Source organism: Ursus maritimus, unplaced genomic scaffold (assembly GCF_017311325.1).
Source record: "Ursus maritimus isolate PB19 unplaced genomic scaffold, ASM1731132v1 scaffold_31, whole genome shotgun sequence".
Taxonomy (NCBI): Eukaryota; Metazoa; Chordata; class Mammalia; order Carnivora; family Ursidae; genus Ursus; species Ursus maritimus.
This window is the reverse complement of record NW_024425675.1, coordinates 3,410,207-3,432,072: the sequence shown is the minus strand read 5'-3', so window position 1 is coordinate 3,432,072 and position 21,866 is coordinate 3,410,207. Positions and strand designations below refer to the sequence as shown.

General features: G+C 43.0%; 1 protein-coding gene and 1 non-coding gene across 14 annotated transcripts in view; both read right to left on the bottom strand.

Annotated features, from left to right (window-relative positions):
* PARD3 (par-3 family cell polarity regulator) overlaps positions 1-21,866 on the bottom strand; it is a 633,307-nt gene that overhangs the window by 5,212 nt on the left and 606,229 nt on the right. For all 13 annotated transcript variants that reach the window (XM_040645256.1, XM_040645263.1, XM_040645257.1 and 10 more), the window contains 2 exons: positions 15,605-15,725; positions 2,994-3,121 (listed from right to left, as the gene is read on the bottom strand). In XM_040645256.1, the coding sequence (XP_040501190.1) occupies positions 2,994-3,121; positions 15,605-15,725 (249 nt within the window). The remainder of the gene's footprint in view (positions 1-2,993; positions 3,122-15,604; positions 15,726-21,866) is intronic.
* Positions 9,833-9,938, bottom strand: LOC121106362. The gene has a single exon (XR_005838991.1). It is a non-coding gene; the product is annotated as a U6 spliceosomal RNA (small nuclear RNA).

The window sequence follows — 21,866 nt, the reverse complement described above, 5'->3', positions numbered from 1 at the left end:
GCAGCAGGAAAAGAAAAAATATATATTTAATAAAGGACCTTAAATAAGGCTTCCTACCCGTGACTATAAGTGAACAGACTTCTGCTCAGTTTTGGAGTTGCCTTTTGAACACTAAGAAACTAACCTAGAAATGTTAAAAGGATTAAAAAAAGAAAGTGAAAAAAGAAAAAAAAAAGGTAACTAATTTAGGAATTAAAAAAAATTTAAAAAGAAATCCTAGTCTGGTTGAGAATTAAGTGTGGGTCCGCTCAGGTCTCTCCTTCCGGACGAGGGTTACTACCTGACTAGCGTTTCCTACCGATATTTCAAAGTCTAACTCGAATACTGTCTAGAGGTTTGTTCACTACAGTTAGAATTTACAAAACACTCCAGCTTGTGTACATTCGTCTAATTCAAACCACCTTAGCTAGTGCTACTGATACAAAGAATGACCATTTGCTTTATTCTATGCTCCACTTTGCGAGAGAGCTTCTGCTGTGCGTGAAGTCCTTCTGGTATCACATGCCACGCCGACTTGTTTAGACGAAACTCCGCTAAGTGCCAACATCCGGAGGGCAGAGGTCAAGTGTCTTTGAAGAATATCACATGTCACAGACGTGGGTTTGATTCAAGCCCGTGGAGGCTGTGGCAGTCTCCCTCTGAGCTCCCGTCTGGTTTCGTTACCTTCCTCCAGATCTCTGCACACAGCCTTTTGTCAAGTGGCGCCGCTCTATAGGGAACCAAGCTGGGGGCAAGGTTCCACATTCCTGAATCTTCCTCACCACAGCCACTCCCGTCGAGAGGAAGAGAACAGGCTGTAAGAGGCCTACCAGCCCTCCTGTCTGCAACTACAACTCTTTCTTTTTGGAATTTCTGCTTTTCTCCTTCGGACACACAATACAGTGCCTGGTCATAAGGGGGCTTTGCGAACCCAGAACGAGTTTTCGTCAACAGCAGGCCCCGGTACCAGCAGCAGCCGTCGCCATGAATCAGATCCTTCTGCTGGTGCTTCCGAACCGACAGGGACAGCAAGGAAGGGCAGCTCAGAGCAGGAGGAGATGGGGAAGACAGCAGAGGCTCAGCCTGGAATTCTGGGCTACCTGGGAACACGGCCAGGATAAAGTTGGGAGAAGCACCCCAACTGTCTTTGTCCTCTTGCCCAGGACGGGGCCCCGACGGGCTCTTCTTCCACCAGGCGTGTGTGCTCCCGGGCCCTCGGCCTCCATCTCTCCCACTTCCCTTCCTTAGCCCCATGCATTTCCCAACTCACTCCGCCCCTTACCTACGCTTTCTGATATTTCTCCTTCATCGTCTATCTTCTCGAACACAACAAACATTTATGGAGCCAATCAATTTGCCAATAAAATCAGATCCCAGCCCCTGCAAAGGCAATGCCGTTCCTATGGGCCGCGATGGGCTGCTGACCACCAGGTAGGTCAACTGATCCACATGGTCGCTCTCATCTTTCTGACGGAAAGCAAGCCACACAGGCGCAGTGGAGGGCTTTGACACAGAAGAACCTTGATGTAGAGTCCTTGAGCTGTTTCGCATTTGATGCATTGAGCTGATTCATACAGTGGCCTTCTTCCAAATGCTAAGGGCAGCGGAGCACAGAGAGAAACTTTACACCTACACACGTAACAATTCCAGACTTGGGAACCAAAACCTTTGGTAGCAATGAGCCTTATAAAATTAGGGTTGAGGGCACGGGCAGGTTTAGGTTTGAATGTTGGCAGAATTACACACTAGCTGTGTCACCCTGGGGCAAGTTGCTTAATTTCACTGAGCTGCTTCCTTGTAGGGCAAAGTGATTTCCAAGGTCCTGTCCGGACCCGAACTTCAATGCCTCTTACCCAGAGCGGGCTAAAGAAACATTCTCCTATGTAAGAGAAAAGGTAATTCTCCTATTTAAAAGAAAAAATAATTTAGTTTTCTAAGGAGATACAGCTTTATAGATTAAAAAAGAACAACTGAGTGAACAATACTACAGTACTAGTAATACTACCATTACGATTACTACAGAACAGTACTCAGCCTGGTACAGATTTTCATCATATCCTCATTCCCTTGTCTGATCTACAACAATGTAGCCAAGTCCCTCATGGTTATTATAGTGATTATTTAACATTTAAAAGGACTCATCATTATTAAAAATTAGAAGCAAATCAAGGCCACTTTTACACTGGTAGGCACTTGACGCCCCCCACACTGCTCTGCTCACCTTCCAAGAGGTCCACCTGACACAAACATGGTACATGTATTTTTTTCCCACCCAAAATGTTTCTGTCACCTGGTTTTGAAATAGAACAAATGCCTGTAAGAATTGTGATTATAAGAGTGGCTCGTGGGAAGTTTGGGAAGATGAATGCTCTTGAATATTTTTATTCTTTACCGTGCACGGAGGAAATGGAAAAATGGCTACCGTGTCAGTGGTAGGGCTTGGTCACCTGAGTGCTCTCCAGGCCTCTGGCGGAGAATCCATGCGAGGAGCCCGCAGACAGACCTCCCGCTTATCAGCTAGCGCGGTGGGCATCCCTGGGACCCCGCGGCTCAGCACGGAGCGAAAGCAAGGACCACAGGAGAGTAAGAGAGACCCCCCCCCCCAGCACACCGTGCAGCATTCACCGCCACCCTTTCACAGAGCCCTAGATCTGCACACTACCAGATACGCTGGGGAGCCTACCGGCCGCGCGAAGTAAGAGTTAGCTTTCCATTTTTCAGAGGAAGACACCATCTGGTCCACGGCCCCCCGGGAAGTAGCAGAACCAGTACGGGATCCCAGGTGGGACCCCTCAGCCCGGTCCTCCTATGTCAGATCATCTTGCTTTCAGCTGGGAGCTTTGGGGTGAAAATACCGGCATCTCCTGCAACGCCTTCCCGGCCAGTCGTCTTGCCACACGGGGAGACGGCCGTGCAGGCTGCTTCCCGCAGGCCTACGGTGGGGTGTGCTGGGGTGTGCGAGCGGGAGAGGCCGGGGCCCTGCTGCAGGAGGGGAGGCTGCGGGCGCTCCGTACCGGGGCAGGGAGCTGTACTGGCGCTGCGCCTGCTGGAAGCCTTCGCGCTCCTCCTGCCGCTGCCGCTGCATCTGCACCTCCACGGACACCGAGTGCCTGCCGCTCTGCGCCGCCGCTCTGGAGCTGGGCTGAAGGGCGGGAAAGCAACACGGTTAGCAAGAAGGGAAGGACGGCCGGCACGTGGCGGGTGGACCCGATTTCAATTCTTAAGGAGCGACTTGGAAACACGTAGGGATTCTGTGAATTTTGTAAAAAGTCGATTGCCATTTTCTCGAGTGTGAGAAAAGAGGTATCTCTCTATTTGCTCTTCTGAGCCCCAAATCCTGAAGCATCATACATTTGGACCATGGCTTTAGGATGGTCTGAAATCGAAAGGTCAACTTTTCTAGTCTTCTAATGAGGTGTGGTAAACACCAACATTAGATACTGCTTTGTACCCCTTGTCTCTCCAGCGAACAGGGGAGCAAGGCTGCTCAGAAGGCCAGAAGGAGCCAATGCCCAAAATAAGTAAGTCAATAAAAATCTGCTACAATCATTCACAAAAGTGGGAAAGTCCTTGAAAGTTGGCTGTGCTGGTGAATTTCTCCAGCAGTTACATCTTTTAGTTTAGCAATACGCTACCATATAGCTGATTCCCCTTTTAGTAAAGGGTGACAGTTAAATTTTGCACTGAGATTGGTTGACACTAGGCACTGCTAGCCATGGACAGGTCTCCTCCAACCCACACATGGCAGCCACGTGGGAACAGAAACACTCATCAAAAGAACAAACCCAAAAGCTAATCGCTGCTTGAATGGGTTATGAGACAATACATTTGCCTTACTTATTAGGAAATGGCATTTTTTTTTACCTGGGTTAATTATGTTCTACGGAGACACTTGCACTCCTTCTGGCTAAGTACATCGGTCAGCAGGCCATCTACTGACTGCTGCCTCTCGGCAAAATCCGATATCGCCTGTGTATGGTGTGCTGCGCAGAGCGAGCCCCTGTGGGTCTCCGGCTTCTCACGGACAGTTTTCAGCTTACCTTCCCGTCTAGATCCGCCCTTCTAAAACAAAAGCAGCTCTGCTCGAAATAGACAACGATGCCTCTAACCTGACAGCGATGGTTTATCTTAGCATCCGTGGCGTTCACTAAATAATCCATTTTGGCACTTGCTGACCTCTGTTCCCCTTTGCGTTACGCAACATTGTGCGATAGGCATGTTCTGTCTGTGGAATGTCTCTCAAAAACAAGCCATCGATTTTCTTTGAGAGTTGAACACCAATGGCAGACTTTGACTCGATACTCATTTCCTAGAAGAACAGAGTGTTCGCCTGCGTTCGGAGAGCTGTCAGACATGCGGGCTTGCTACCTAAGGACTGGCTCCTGTGGTTGGCTCTTGTGTGATCAGAAAGCAAGCGTCACCTATTGTTCTCTTTCTGCCTGGCCAGCGTTATCTCATTTGTTGGTTAAGCAATAATAAGGCAATATACGGGACAAAAATTTCAAAGCATATGGGCATAGTCAGTGAGCATATTAAAAATATCCCGATACAAAAATAATGCGTGAAGAGATTAGGCTTTACAATACCCCAGTCTCCACTAGTGGATGTTTATAACCACACTCACTGGAACAAACGTGTGTTCTGAGACCCGCTCCACAACACCGTTCAAATACACATCAGCGGTGCCTTCAGCAAGGAAAACACTTTGCTGAGTGAGTTCTGCTTATGCAAACAAAGCATCAACCAATTGTTCATCAACTACATGAAAGAAGACAGACATTTTCTTCCATTACACTTGATGAGCCCGGCCAAAAAGAGAACTGAGCGGTTCTATTGTTCACGGTGAGGCATGGGAAGCTTGAGAGAAGCCACTGGACAGAGGGAAAGCAAAGCGAGAAAATACCACACAATTGCCTTTACACCCTCAAAAAAGAACCACGTTTCCCTTTCCTTTTCACTCAGTGTAAGCTACATACATGTGTCAGGCAGCCTCGAAAGATCTGGCATTCTGCAGTAGGATTTAGTAACCAGCTTTTTAAGCTCATGCTGTTCTGTGACACACCGCTTGTGGAGATGTGAAAAGAAAATGCAAGGTCTTGTAGAAATTTCAGGTGTATTTTTAAGTTGTTTCTCCCAGAGGCCTGAAAATTTGATTCTGACAGGAAAAAAAAAAAAGAAGAAGAAGAGGAAAGAGAAGTTGTTGAAGGGCTTTTGCTTCCTCCAGTGTGTGGTTTCTGACACTGTTCACCTCAAACCTCATCAGCGGTGAGCATCTAGCTGGATCTTGATGAACTCCAATAATAAAATTATCATCACACACGATCTGAAAACATGAGTGAGTTTGGTGTCGGCAAACTGACGTCTGTCGTACTAGTCTGCCCACCACAATGAAATATAAACCTTATTAGCCTCACCATGAATATTTTATTCCATTTCTCTTTTCAAAGCATGCAAACGGGTAGGTTCTTAAAAAGAAGCACCTTAATCTTTAAGATGAAATGTTACTGAGTCACGGATTTCCAGGAAAATTGTATACGTGAGCAGCCCAGGGCAACAACTAGGTCAGTTCATCCTGGCACGTTTCATACTTGGCCTGAATCAAAAATAACTTGACTCATGATTTCAACGACCAGCGCATAAAAATGTAAATTGCGGGAGCAGTATTACAATGGACAATCCTGACTTTTAAATACTGTGGTTTCCATCTCTCTTGCAGAAATAGAATACTTTATCTGGAGTCCAAAATCACAAAAATAAAGAAATGAAGAAAGGTAATTTGTAACCCCAGAGAGAAGTGCAGGTTTTCGAATAAAACAGTATCAACAACCACAACAACGAAGTAACACGTATACAGGGAAACACACAGGTAAATTATGGTTGTAATAATTCTGGAGATTCGCCAGACAGTAAGGCGATAGCTCTGTTTTCAAGAGTGCAAATTACAAATAACCTGGCCTCGTTTGTGATGAAATTTGTGACAAGCAATGACCTTTCAAGTAAAAAAATAGCCAAGGTTGCCAAGGCCATAATAATGCAGAGATTGTAAATGGAAATAAATACGTGGCTATCTACGACACGGGACACTGGAGGGCCATGATATGTGACTCTCCTCATGGCTCATGTTTCAACCCACAGTGAAAGCTATGTTACTTCGTGAGTGAGTTGCAAAGTGCTGGTCTTTATCATGATTATATAGAGATACTATTTATACTGTACGAACAACTATATAAAGTTTGGAAAAGCTACACAATTTGGCTACCATTTACCAGTGTAAAGCAAAATATTAAAAATATCTTCTATAGAGTGCTTTCATTACATTAAGTCATTAAGCATTTTTCTCAGTTAAACAAAATCATTCTTCTTTTTCCAAAGTAAAAATAAACAATACAAAAAATAAAAACACAAAACCAAAACTGTTAACAGTTAATAGGCTAAAGAAAGAACAAAAATAAACAGGCACCATACAACCTTTCAGTTTCAATTCGAACTAGGCGATTTCGTAAGACTTTTAGAGCTTAATGTACAAGTGCATGGGTTACATAGGAAAGAAAATTCATTACTGTTTTATTAACATTTATAGAAAATAATTTTTAAACACCTAATTTTTCTTCGCATAAAGTAGCACCTACGTGTGCGTATGTCTGTATATATTCACATATACACACATGGATGTGCTATTCTTATAAATGATACTTTTTTTAGAAAGAGAGAGAGGGAGAGAGGGGGGTGAGACAGGCACAAGGAGAGGAAGAGAGAGAATCGTAAGCAGGCTCCACACCTAGCACAGAGCTTCAATCTCACAACCCTGAGAACATGACCTGAGCCAAAATCAAGAGTCGGATGCTTAACTGACTGAGCCTCCGAGGCACCCCTATAAATGATAGTTTTGGGTGCCTTTTCTATTTAAATCATGAATGATAAAAATTTCCAAATTTTCCCATACATTCAAAGGGCACGTACTGAATACAAAAAAAAGCTACAAGAAGTTTGTCTGCCTCGTAGGAAAAGCTGTGGTGAAGACGACGGCCACGATCACGAAAAGAACACACGCCCACCTGAGATCTGGAGTCTCCATTTCAGCAATTCAAATGTGCTGCAACCCTAATATAAATCCCACGTGCTGATAAAAATGGTAATTTACACATTTGGTAGAGGGTAGGAAGAACGGCTATGCCACTGAATCATGTAAAGAGTTTAAAACGTTTGCTCTGTTTAAAAGTGGCGACTGCTAATCTCGGTAATTATTTTCTGTAGCAGACCCATCGAAAACTTTAAATCAAGACAAAGTTAACTTTTGTCTATCGATCCCGCCTTTACAGCCTTCCACCTCTACCCCATCACCCAAGATACTTTTACAACTATCGATCGAACTCTTGTGGGTTCTGAATGTTGAAAAGCTTAATTGCTACTAATGATGTGAGTAATGCTTGAAAAATCCGCAGAGCATACCAGTTTCCCTCATAAAGTTCTTATAAATACATTTTGATTTCTACACACCGTTTGTCTCTATCTCCTCTTTCCCAAACAGTGTCTGGATCTATTGCCCCCCTACTTAAACAGCAGGTAGGATGAAAATAGAGGGGGGGGGGCTCTACAAAACAAGACAGCTCTCTAGTGTCACATGTGAATGACGACCCAAAGCAGCTTCACTCATTTCTACTACCTGACACCTCTGTGGGTGCACCGGTCATGGAGCCTTTGGCTGGGGGGACGGGTCCTGGGGCTACAAGAAAGGGGTCTACTTTGCAGTAGCACAGAGGCTTCGGCCATGAGTAAAGGGCCTCCCTTTCCTGCAGGAATGGCTTTCTCCAGGTTGACTTCCAAGGGAGGTGATTTCCACCCAATGTGAACTGCAAGGCTATCAACCGAGAAGGATTTGTCGAGTCAAGGCATGGAGCCCCATTATAAGGAAATCACAGCAGATACCCTGAAGTCTTCAGAAAGATGAAAACAAAAACAACAGCATCATCTTCCCAAATTCCCCAAGTACAGGGAAGGCAATCTAGGGGTGCGGGGTGGCTGTGTACTGCAGACTGGCTCGCTAATTAAAGCAGACAAAACCCTAAAAAGGGAAGAGGAGCCATTAAAAGTCCAAGACAGAAAAATAGAGAAAAGGACAGATTTTTTGGTTTGGTTTTGTTTTTGTTTAAAGACAGCCAGGAAGAAAGCTTGGGGGAGAAGAGGGTATTCACATCGCAGAGGATCAATTTTCCATCTGAAGGACTAAACTACTTTCAGTCACTACCAACCTGGGATGGAAAGGATTTAGCAATATAGCTATTAAAGGCTCCATTATCCCATCTATCAACTGCCTCGGCCCGCAAGTCTCCTTGTGGGCAACACTCAGGTATCTGCAAAGTTTTAACAGCATACTGTAGTTATGTCTGCAGCCTGCCATTTAATTCTTTTAAAAGCAACACTAAGTCCTGCCCATCTCTGAGCTCTGTGATAATAACCCTAACCTCAGCTATTGTTCCATTATCTTAAGAAAGACTTCAAACAACCTGCTGCTTTATTTATGTTGCACCTGGCACTACATCGGTGAAGAAGTTGCTTTTTCTTCTCCTTCTCCTTCTCCTTCTCCTTCTTCTCTTACCCGAGTTGGGAGAGAATTCACTTTAATTATGGAGCTAAGGAAATTTTCTGGGCCTCTGCTCATCTAAAGACCTTTTGTGCCACAAATCAGCTCCCTCAGGCCCAAACATTATTTTGAACAAAAGCCCAGGAACAGGTGCATTCCATACTACTAGAGCTTAGGGAGAACATTTTGAAAATGGATGAATTGAAAAGGGCTACTTGGATGAATTTCCTGCAGCATCGCTCTCTGTATGTAAAGTAATTGGCTTGGATCTTTTTCTATATGATACATCTGGTTGCACTTTGCGTGTGGCATTCCCAACAAGCATGGCAATTTCAACTACTATGGACTAAGATGGACACACAGTTTGAAGATGAGTTTGTGGTTCCTTAAAACTAAAATGATTACAAACCGTTCCAATGACTGAGATCATGGTCTCATCCTTTCCAAACACAGTGACCTTTCAAGGTCAGAGTACATACAGGAAATGAAAAAAAGACTCTAAGACACTCAAAGCTCATTTTGTAAAACACACAATAAAAACCATAGACCCAGGGACGTTTTGAACAACTGAGCAGCTCTTACTAAGGCAACAATGAGAATTGGTATGAAAATTAATACACTAAGTAGAATTACAGTCACTTTAGGCTCATTCATATGATCGGTAGAAAGGAGAGTACACAGCAAGATCCCAATTGTTCGAAAATGTAAAAAAAAAAGAAAAAAGAAAAGGTCAACTTCTGACCCACAATTTAGGAAATTATTCTATTCCTAGAGTAATCAGCTTGTCATCCAAATAATTCCCTGCTCACTCATTACAGGAAATGATAATACAAGCCAAGTGGTCGCTCTAACGTCGCTACAGCATTTTGCTATACAATAATTTGGCCTATGACCTTCAGTAGGTGAGTTCCTGGACGTATAAGATCTTCTCATACATTTTTCCTAACATGACTGAATTAAGTAGATAACAGAAATCTATACTAACATATTCCCTACCTCCATTAAGAAAAAAAAAATCCTTATAAATGAACCAAAATGGGTATCAAATCATCTCCACATCTCCCAATGAAAAACATCTACAGCTAAGAAATAGGAAATGCTCAGTTAGCCTCAAACAAACTTGGACATCTCGCATGTGGATATAATGTCACCAACCAGAAAAAGTCCAATCAATCTTAGTTCCCAAATACATGTTTCTCTCTTTCTCAGAGTTACATATTTAAAATATATTTCAACTTCAATGAGGTGTTCTTTATTTTCCTTTTCTTTTTTTTAAATGTGGAATATTCCTGCATTTGCACACCATCCTTGCGCAGGGGCCGTGCTCCTCTTCTCGGTATCGTTCCAATCTCAGTACACGTGCCACCGAGGCGAACACTGAGGTCTTCTTCCAAGCCTTTCCTAACCGCCCACACTGATTTGGCCATCGTTCCTCAGTGCTTAACACTCCATGCACACCTGTATCATAAACTGTACAAAATATTCTTTTCCTTTGGATCAGCTCGACTGTAGAGTTCTAACAGTAGTCTTTCCTTCCCGTCTTTGCTCTCCAGCACCAAACACACTGACTGGAACACAGTAATAAGCACTCAATACATTTGATCAATTAAATAATTAATCAAACAGTAATGTTGCAAATATGCTGGTTTGAAATCACACTGCCAAGTAAAGTCAGGCGACATTCCGCCGCTCTTCACGGTGTGGTATGGGGACTGAGAAACCCAGGCAGGCTCCTGCAGGTTTCAACTCTGTGTTTAGAACTTTTTCATATAGGGTTGGTTTTCCCCTTCAGGTGGCCACTGTATTCTTTCCTCTTTTCAGCCTTTCTGTGCAAATATACATAGCTAAGGATGTTTACCACACCTCAAAAAAGAATCCTGCTTCAAATCAATCAACATGATACATCGCATCAATAAAAGAAAGGATAAGAACCGTATGCTCATTTCAATAGATGCAGAAAAAGCATCTGACAAAGTACACATCCATTCATGATAAAAACGCTCAACAAAGTGGGCCGAGAGGGAACAAACCTCAACATGCTAAAGGCCATCTATGAAAAACCCACAGAGAATGTCATTCTCAATGGGGTAAAATGGAGAGCTTTCCCCCTAAGGTCAGGAACAAGACAAGGATGTCCACTCTCACCAGTTTTGTTCAGCATAGTCCTGGAAGTCCTAGCCACAGCAATCAGACAACAAAAAGACATAAAAGGCATCCCAATTGGTAAGGAAGAAGTCAAACTTCCACTATTTCCAGGTGACATGACACTATATGTAGAAAACCCAAAAGACTCCACCAAAAAACTACGAGAATTGATAAATGAATTCAGTAAAAGTCACAGGATACAAAATCAGTGTACAGAAATCGGTTGCACTAATAATACACTAATAATAAAGCAGCAGAAAGAGAAAATAAGAGAGCAATCACATTTACAATTGCACCAAAAACAATAAAATATTCAGGAATAAGCTTAATTAACCAAAGAGGTGAAAGATCTATACTCTAAAACTATAAAATGTTGATGAAAGAAATTAAAGAAGACACAAAGAAATGTAAAGACATTTCATGCTCATGGATTGGAAGAACAAATATTGTTAAAATGTCTATACTACCCAAAGCAATCTACACATTTAGTGCAATCCCTACCAAAATACCACCAGCATTTTTTTTCACAGAACTAGAACAAACAGTCCTAAAATTTGTATGGAATCACAAAAGACCCTACATAGCCAAAGCAACCCTGAAAAAGAAAAGCAGAAGTGAAGGTATCAAAATTCCAGACATCAACTTATATTACAAAGCTGTAGAGATCAAGGCAGAATGGTATTGGCACAAAAATAGACACACAGATAATGGAACAGAATAGAAAACCCAGAAACGAAGTCACTATTATGTGGTCAATTAATCTTCATTGAAGCAGGAAAGAGTACCCAGTGGGGAAAAGACTGTCTCTTCAACAAATGGTGTTGGTTAAACTGGACAGCCACATGCAAAAGAATGAAACTGGAGGGGTGCCTGGGTAGCTCAGTCAGTTAAGCATCTGCCTTTGGCTCAGGTCATGATCTTAGGGTCCTGGGATGGAGCCCCGCGTCAGGCTCCCTGCTCAGTGGAGAGTCCACCTCCCTCTCCCTCTGCCCCTCCCCCTGCTCATGCTCACTTTCTCTTTCTCTCTCTCTCAAATAAATTAGTAAAATTTTTTAAAAAAGAATGAATCTGGACCACTTTCTTTCACCATACACAAAAATAAACTCAAAATGGATTAGAGACCCAAATGTGAGACCTGAAACTATAAAAATCCTAAAAGAGAGCACAGGCAGTAATTTCCCTGACTTTGGCTGTAGCAACATATTTCTAGATATGTCTCCTGGGGCAAGTGAAATAAAAGCAAAAATAAAGTATTGGGACTACAAAAACTATTTTATCAAAATAAAAGGCTTCTGCACAGCAAAGGAAACAATCAACAAAACTACAAGGTAACCTACCAAATTATTTGCAAATGACGTATCTGATAAAGAGTTAGTATCCAAAATATATAAAGAACTGATACAACTCAACACTCAAACAATAACTAACCCAATTAAAAGATGGGCAGAAAACATGAACAGACATTTCTCCAAAGAAGACATCCAGATGGCCAACAGACACATGAAAAGATGCTCAACATCACTTATCACCAGGGAAATGCAAATCAAAACTACAATGTGATATCACCTCATACCTGTCAGAACGGCTAAAATCAACAATACAAGAAACAAGTGTTGGTGAGGATGTGGGGAAAAGGAACCCTCATGCACTGTTGGAGGGAATTGCAGCCACTGTGGAAAACAGTATGGAGATCCCCCAAAAAGTTACAACTAGAACTACCCTATGATCCAGTAATCACATTACTGGATATTTACCCAAAGAATACAAAAAGACTAATTCAAAGGGATACAATGTTTATGCCCAATGTTTACTGCAGCATTATTTACAATAGCCCAGTTATGGAAGCAGCCCAGGCGTCTGTTGATAGATGAATGGATAAAGAAGTTGTGAGATACACACAATGGAATATTACTCAGCCATAAAAAGGAATGAAATCTTGCCATCTGCAATGACATGGAGCTAGAGAGTAAAACGCTAAGCGAAATAAGTCAGTCAGATAAAGATAAATACCATATGATTTCACTCACATGTGGAATTTAAGAAACAAAACAAATGAGCAAAGGAAAAAAGTGAGAGAGAGACAAACCAAGAAACAGACTCTTAACTATAGAGAACAAACTGATGGTTATCAGAGAGGAGGTGGGCGGGGGAACGGGTGAGATAGGTGATGGGGATTAAAGGGGGCACCTGTTGTGATGAGCACCTGGTGTTATATGGAAGTGCTGAATCACTACATTGTGCACCTAAAATTAACACAACACTGTGTGAACTAGACTGGAATTAAAATTAAAGACTTAAAAAAAAAAAAAAGAACCCTGCTTTAAGAAACCTGGTAGGAAGAGACTGAGTCAATTATGCCAACCAATGTAAACAGACTAACATAATTCTGTCCCGTTGCTACCTGGGAATGACTCAATTTACTCGATCATCTAAAAAATAAATGTTTTAGAAAAACAATACCATTAATAGTAATATTGCTGCGGAAACACAATTAGAGATATTCTTAGACATTATATCTGCTAAGCTGGTTTTACAACCTCCCAAAGTTAGGCTAGGATTGATTTCACAAGGAGTTTTTACTCTCGGATGTTGGTCTCACATTGCCGAGTGTCTGCTCCAAGGCTCCACCTTCCTCTCTTGAACCGAGGTAAAGCCCTTCAAACGAGCACCGCTTCTCCCATTTTTCCTTCACTTTTTCAAAATTATCTTCCACTGACTCCGGTTTGATCACTAAACTCCACGATCAAACCGTTCATAGGTGTCTGGCCTTGTGTCGAGTATATTGACGGTGTTAGATTTTAGGGCCACAAAGGACCTCAGAGATGACTTCGCTCTATTGCAGCACTTCTCCAAGCTCAGTAGGCTCCAGAATGACCCCTCCAGGGCTTGTTAAAATAAAGATGCCTGGACCCCACCCAGAGAGGTTTAGATCCAGGAGGTCTGAGGCGGGGCCCAAGAATGTGCAATTATAACACGCTTCCAAGTGACGGTTCAAGGTGCTGGTCTGTGGACCACACTTGGAGAAGACTTACTTGTATCTGCTTTGCCTTACGCACTCAGCTTCCTCTTAAATTTTCATTTTAACCAAGGGTTTAATGACTGACACTCAACCACCTACCCTAACTCTCTTGTTTCCAACACAAGAAGATAGGCCTGAAGAGCCAGGTCACTTGGCCAGTGGGCCTCTGCTCCGTCCTGATACCATCTTTCTTCAAACCTCCAATCTAGCTTTGAAGCCTCCAACTACGTTCTACCTTTATCTCTGCTTCCCTACAAAATAACCAACGTCTCAGTTCTGGGTCAGGTGGAACTCTTTTTTTCACTTTGAACCTTTTTTCAACACTACTATTCCTTCTAGCCCTACTTTCTCAAATTATCTAGTGTAATTATAATCCCAGCACTTTGAACTGAACTCATTAACTTTTCGGACCTTAATCTCTTGTCTACTTCAGGAACTCAAATGGATGGCATACTTTTGACCTCAAATCATCCAGAGCTGTCCCACCTCCAAGATCCTGGACTCTAAAAAATATATAGTTTTGACCACAGCCCCCTAGGCTTTCTAACCCCTAGACCACCAACCTTTCTTGCAACCTCCCAGGCAATTGGGGCAATGCTTCCTTGAGCCACGCTCACCGCCCCGTCCTTGAGCCACGCTCACCGCCCCGTCCTTGAGCCACGCTCACCGCCCTGTCCTTGAGCTACACTCACCACCCTGTCCAGCGTGTGCAATGCTCCACCAGCATCTTCCCCAGGCCTCCAGAGTGACTTCTCTGACTTTCCGTCATGTCTGTCTCGCCAATCCCCACCACGGAATTAATCAAAAAATTGTTTTTCTATTCCCAGACCTAAGCATTGTTGGCTATGGTCACAGTACCATGTTGACTAGATTTACTAATACTCTCAGCTAGAACTTCCTACCTCAAGCAGCTTGTATGTTCATCTCTATTTGATTCTCGCTCAAGTTTCCAAAGAGATTCTTCAAAATTCCTGTCATCTTGAACACCCCCACCCCCCAATCTACCGCAATGCCTCCCAATCCCAGAAATGCTATCATCTCCAAGGCTAAAGACAAGAACAGAGCACAAGTCCAGGGCTGGACTGAGGGGGATCAGTGCACCACACTGTAGAATTTGGACTCTCTCTCATGGGCCCTGAGAAGCCATTTAAGTTTTGCCTTAGAAAAATCACTGTGGGGCGTCTGGGTGGCTCAGTCGTTAAGCGTCTGCTTTGGCTCAGGTCATGATCCCAGGGTCCTGGGATCAAGCCCCAGGTCAGGCTCCCTGCTCTGGGGGGAGCCTGCTTCTCCCTCTCCCTCTCCCTGCAGCTCTGCCTGCTTGTGCTCTCTCTCTGCCAAATAAATAAATAAAATCTTTAAAGAAAAGAAAAATCTACTGTGATGGCTGTGAGCCGGATACGCTGGAACAGGAACAGGAATATGGGCAGATAAACCAGAGGGATTCAACAAATACACAAAGGAGATGAGGGAGAATAAAGAATCAAGAATTGCTAAATATGATACTTCACGTGTAGTAGATACACGATAGGCATGTGTTGAACTAATTTATTCTGGCTCCGATTCTGAGAAAAATGTATATAGAAAAATATTTACTAAAGTTAAAAAAAAGTGCATAGTTGAGAGCAAGAATCCTTTTGCTATGTCTTGTCATAAGGCAAATGAAACTGATTATGCAATGGACAGATGGTGCAACAAGATATAAAATGAAATTAGCAATGATGAAACCCAGATGGAAATGAGGAAAAGGTCAATATGTTAAAGGTCAAAGGAATTTGGCTCCATCTTGTCTTGTTTCATAAAGGACGAAGGTCAGAGCGTAGTGGCTCTTACCGCAGGCAAGCTGTCAGACTATTTGCTGTGCTGCAGAACCAGATACTCACCCAGGGCTGTTCAAAGCTATAGGTACGTCGCCGATCTTCCACATCCTCATCCTGCTTCGCTTGCTGAAATTCTTGCCGTAGACGTTGTATCCGATCATGGTTGCTAGGAGTTGATCTGTTGCTAAAAGACAGAAGGGGCAACAATGAACACCCTTCAGAGATACAATCTGTGAATTGCAGTTGCTAGGGGAGGAAAATGGCAGCTTGCTGTGGAATGACACTGTTTAAGAGGCAGAGAGTTTATAGAACAATATCTGGGCATTTAAAATGCTTTCATTTTGTTCATATGATTAAGACTTATTGAAGTTATTTCAGATATTCAGAGGGCAAGCAGTATGCTTAGACGTTCCTGTTGTACGCAGTACTTTACAAGCCTCATTTCCTTTCTGTAATCTGGCAAGGTGTTGGCAGCAAAATTTTTTTGGAAAGGACATCGCATTAAAAATCAGAAATACCAGGGTCCTGTCCTCATTCCTCCACCTTCTTAGACTAAGGCACTCAATACCTCTGAGTTGGGGGGGCGGGGTTTATACATATGAAGTGGACATGATAATCATTTTTTGCTCTCAATATCATAGTTGCAACAGTCAAGTGAGGTAATACCATACAATACAGCCTCACAAACGGGCAGTATTGTTTTCATAATGCTATCACATAAAGTTCCTATTTAGGGTTAGCAGAGGTCTTATATACAAAATGCAGTTCTCACAGCATAAACTACAAGCATTTGAAAAATAACTTTGGGTGGTAGTTTCATTTTACCAGTCAGCTGATAATAATGTTGCCTTCTTTTTTTATAGGATTAAATTTTAATTCTCACAAAAAGCTTTTAAGATAGGTACAGATGGTAGTATTTCTCTCCCTCTCTCTCTCTCTCCCTCTCTCTCTCTCTCTCTCTCTCTCACACACACACACACACACACACATACACACAAATGTAGAAACTGACACTCGAAGAAGATAAGTGACTTGTTTGCAGTCTCCCAGCTGGTCAATGGGGAGGTAAAGCTGGAGTCCAGACTCTTCTGGTGTCCAGTCCAGCCCTGATTTCACTGTGCCATGTTGTGTCAGTAAAACACATGTTGGACTCCAAAGCCCCTGCTTTATAAAATCATACAGATTTTAAAAACAGCATTTTGCAAGAGTTGCAGAGACGGCCAAGATTTAAAATAATCTTAAATCCCTTGGCACTTTTGGTCTATGTCATCCCCTGAGGACGAAGGCGCGTCCTAACAGGAGAGCTATTCGAGCACATTAGGTACATGCTGTCTCCCCAACAAAACATCAGACTCCTTGAGGACAAGAATTGAGCCTTGTATTTATCATCTAGACCCTCCCAGCTGCTAGTAGAAAGGGGAGCTGTAAGCTACTAGAAGACTGGGTCTCTTCACCGAAAACATGTTACCCTGGTTACTCAGTGTGATTCTGAGTTCTTCTGGCTGACACCCCCCTGGGTCATATAATTTGTCAGAGGTAGCTTGGAAACAGAAAGTCTGCCATAGTAGAGTATATAAAATTCTCTAATATATATCTTCATATAATTCCACGTGTTTTGAAGAATTTCAAAGGTTTAAAAATCTCAAATTGAAAATATTCACATATAGGACAATATTAATGTCTTCCACAAAAATGGGATAGTCTTTCATCATTTAATATACTGGGTAGATCCCTACCACCTTTATGTTGCTATTAATTTCATTAGAGCTTCTGGAACATTCTGTCAATACTCTCAGTTTGATTATTTTTCCAGTCAATAAAAGCCCGTCTTCCCTTTTTTCTTCTGACAAATATTTTGAACGGATCGCCCTGAGAACATTAAAGGTTAATGGGTCTGTAAAATGTGCTACTTGACAAGGCTTCAGCCCACATTCGGAGACTGCTTAAAACTTCCCCTCCATACTCTTGAGCTGACGAGGTTGTTATTCCCACTGGTTTTTAAGAAACATAGACAGCACCTTATATTTTGGGGCACATACATTTTCACTAATGGCTTCCCAACGTAATACCCAAGCCCCAGAACTCCTGGTCTCCATGTGAAGCTTTGGCAAGGTAGGCATGAAGATAGTTCCCGAGACAGGAAGCGGGCATTCATTAATCTCACTGCTGTTTCTCCAACTGTGACTTTTTTGTTCCTGGAATACTTCTTCATAGCTTTTAATAAGAGGATTGTAGGAGGCTTGACTGACAAAGTATTTTACAGGTCTAACTAGAAATACATCCCTATTATTTTCATGCAGCATAGACAGTTTTAACCCTATAATTATTAGGTTCATGAAGTCCAAACCATTGCTGAAGATTGATCTCCTACTATTTGCGGTTAATTGAAAGTGCAGATCGCCCAGCACAGGAAGTTGACCCGGTGTCCTTAATTTTAAATTCTGGTGACCTCAATGTTTTTCACAGGAACAGCCAAGTTCTGGAAGTCACTTCTGCCCTCATTTCAAATCTCAGCAGCTGGTGAGATACTGTTTCACTATCTTTTCCTCTGCTTCCTCTCTTCCTCTGCTCTAGAGAATGGCAACCCACTTGCCTAAGACTAGCGAAGCCGCTCTAAGGATTGAAATTGAAAAACAGGCTGCAATCGTTTTCATGATTGATGAGGACTTCCAAAGACTGGAAGACCATCAAGCATCCTTGGGGGACAACGGTTGGCAGTCTGAAGGTGAAATCCTGGCTTCAAGAATGCAACCCTTGCAACTGCTCATTCTGTTTCTCAGGCCAGTCTATAATGGGCCAATAATTCACATGTGGACTTCTAAAGTTCTTGGGTAGCTCTTGTGCCAAGAAAGCCAAAGGAAATTTTAAATATTCATTAGCATTAGTGGCTAATCCCTACACATCCCAATCAACTTATATTTAGGTTCATTGCCAGTTTAAAGTTGCTCATTATTGTGTGTGTGTGTGTGTGTGTGTGTGAAGAATATAACAAAGATACCACATGAGTCAATCAGATGGTGAGAGAGACAATACAACCCTTAATGAGAAGCCAATAAATCATAATTTCTACAGAAAGGAGGGACAAAGAGGGCAATTATAGCGATGGTCTTTTCTTTTTTTAAAGATTTTATTTATTTACTTATCTGCCAGAGAGAGAGAGAGAGAGCGTGAGCACAAGCAGGGGAGCAGCGGGCAGAGGGAGAAGCAGACTCCCCACTGAGCAGGGAGCCCGATGCAAGACTCTATTCCAGGACCCTGGGATCACAACCTGAGCGGAAGGCAGATGCTTAACCAACTGAGCCACCCCCCAGGCATCCCAGAAATAGTTTTTCATAAAGAATCCACACAGACTTAAGACAATTTAAGTCTAACATTAATGCAGCCTTCCTTTATACATTTTTTTAGTTTTAGTCCAATTGGAACTTTCTTTTATACTTTTATACGTGTGTGTGTGTTGTGTGTGTATTTATATATAAATTCTAAGCTAAACGAAGGCGGTTGGTTTTGGTTCAGTAATGATCTGGAAGTCTTTCTGACAGCATTAAAACAAGGATACATTGAATCACGCACCACAGAGATTCTTAGTCCGGCACGTACAGTGTAACCCTGAATTATATGGAACTCAGATCTTTCCCATCCATAACTACCATGGGGTTTGTACCTCCCTGGCGGAGGTAGATTAGCGTGCTGGCTTTATAGCCATTGGAATGGACGCTGCAACGTGCTTTGCAAACGCAGCTGAGCATAGCAATTCCCGCTAACTGGAGCAACGGTCCGGTGGGCAGGTGAGCGCTGACCCTGTCCTGCACCTGGGCCCCACAGGTACGCTATCCGACCATCTCCTTAGGTCCAGCGAGTGAGAAAAGAAACATCAACAGCCGCTCTCCTGCGTGCATGCGAACCATGCAGGGCACTTGCTTAAAAAACGCTGCCTGACTCAGACTCATGCAGAGAGATTCTGATTCAGTCAGTCGTGGGCGGGTCCCGGGAATCTGTATGCATGTGAAAGCCCTGCAGGTGCCACACGGGCAACACTTAGAAAGTTAGTATGTGTTATTTCTATAATCAGAAAAAAATCGAGATATTTAAATTGGGAAATATAGTATTTTATATCTTAAAAAAAAGGAAAGAAAGTAAGTCAGCCTGCACACGTCATCACTGGGGCAAATTCCAATGCCTGTGGGGCAATTCACTAAGGACGGAAGGAAACCCCACGGCCTTGGGAGCGCCCGTGTACGTTCTCTGACAAATGGCAGTAATATGCTTGGCCTGGAAAGGGAGGCCCTTACTTGGTTCCAGTAGATTGTCCTGCAGGGATGGGAGCCTGGGATTGCCTTCTAAAAAAAGAGAAGTCAGAACTATAGTTTTCTCCCCTATTCCCTGAATTTTAAATGTTGGCTTACTTTCTTTTTTCGAGCCTAGGTGAGACAAAACAAAAACCCAAAACCAAATAGGTCTGTGGGCAGCTAGCTTGCAACCTCTACTTTGTATTCTGCGGATGCTGCCTGCTTTATATGTTGTTTTTCTAGGCTATTTACTTCCACTGCACCAAGATAAGGCCAGCGATCCCCTAGTAACAGGCCCAAGAAACAAAAATATTTTTTTAAAAGACAACTAGGCATTGGCCCTCTTGTCTTGCCTCTTCAAAACTGTCTGCTCCTTCTAATCTAACCTGGGTATACTGCCCTGCAGGCTTGAGTTGTGACCTGTCTTTTCAGACCAATATATGCTGGGAGAGAGGAGTTTGTGATGTGACTGACTAATTCTTTATGGACTAAAAATACCTTAACATTTGCATTTTTAATTATGCAAAAGAAATCTGGAAAGCTGGAATAGAGGGCATAGCTTTAAGATCCAGAATTCAATGGAAGGGATAACGACCACTCATTTTTTTGAACAAGAAGTACCACCTTGGTACATACTAGTTTTCCCATAGAAGGAAGAAAACCATGAAAGGGGAGGGGGAAGATAAAAGAAGGGAGAGAAGAAACTGTGGCAGGCTTTCCACGATGCCCAGAACGGAGAGATGATTATAACTTCTAGCACAAGACAAGAGACGAAGGTAAGTTCACTTGTATCTTTCTGTAATATCCTCTCCTTTCCTTTCCATCTTCTGATTCTACCAGTGAACATTGTTTTACAGTGTTTATCACTTACACGTGCATGTGTTTCTCTTTCTTAAGCTCACAATTTCATCACAATCATTTAATATATATATATTTTCCGTAAGTCATGTCCCTGTGGCAGGGTAAACTGTTCCGCGAATACCCGTAATGGACAGACTTCAGAATGGCCCCGTGATCTCCGCTTCCAAGTGTTCACAGCTTTGTACAACTCCCCACCTCTGAGTGTGGGCAGGGCCTGAGACTTGCTTCTACCAATGAAGCGGGGCAAAGGTGAAGGAATGGATCTGATTACATTTGCGTGAGTATATAAGAACGCAGTGTCCATCTTGCAAGCCCGTGTCTCTCTCTTCTGGCTCTGAAGAGAGCTGCCCCGAATCCTACAGCTGCAGAGAACAGAATGCTGTCAGCAAGTCCAGGAGCAGGCAATCACATGTTTCTCTAGTGGAACCTCCCAGTGAGACCCCAGCCTGGCTGGCCCTTTGACTGCACCTGCATGAGACCCTAGACAGAGGATTTGGCTGAGCCATTGCTGGACCCCAGATCCCTAGAAACTGACAGAAGCTGTTAAGACTGTGTTAATTTGTTACGCAGCGACAGAACTAATACCCGGTGATGCTGGCCTTGGCCGTGTGTCTTGACGTGGCCCACAGGATGTTTGTGGATGTGATGCAAATAGGGGTTTGAAATGGGATTGCCCAGTGGGTTTGCTATCTTGTGCTCCATTGCAACAAAAGATAACAAATAGACACTCCAAACCTCCTTCACGTAAACACACACCTACACACAGACACACACACACACACACCACCACCACGTCACCTTAGATAGTGTTGACAGGGTGGGGTGGAGGCTGCACATACTTATTAAATGAAATAAAGTGGCCTAGATGCACCAAGGCCTAAGCCCTGCCCACAGCTGCAACCAAACATATTGCCTGTTGCAAAAGCGTGCTGGTTAGAAGAGCAGAATACAAGAGAGGAATCATATTTTATGAATGAGTTTTACCACTATCATTTATATGGTTAGTCACTCCAAAGTTCCAGTCTCTGAGAAAAATTGCACAAAGTAAATACTATTGCAGAAGATGTCCCTGAAAGATGGTTACTGCCAGATCTTAACACAAGACACCAATCAAATGTGCTTTCCACTGAGCACCAGTATATCGCCAAGAACACTCCATGGAAATCTACCCAATTGCT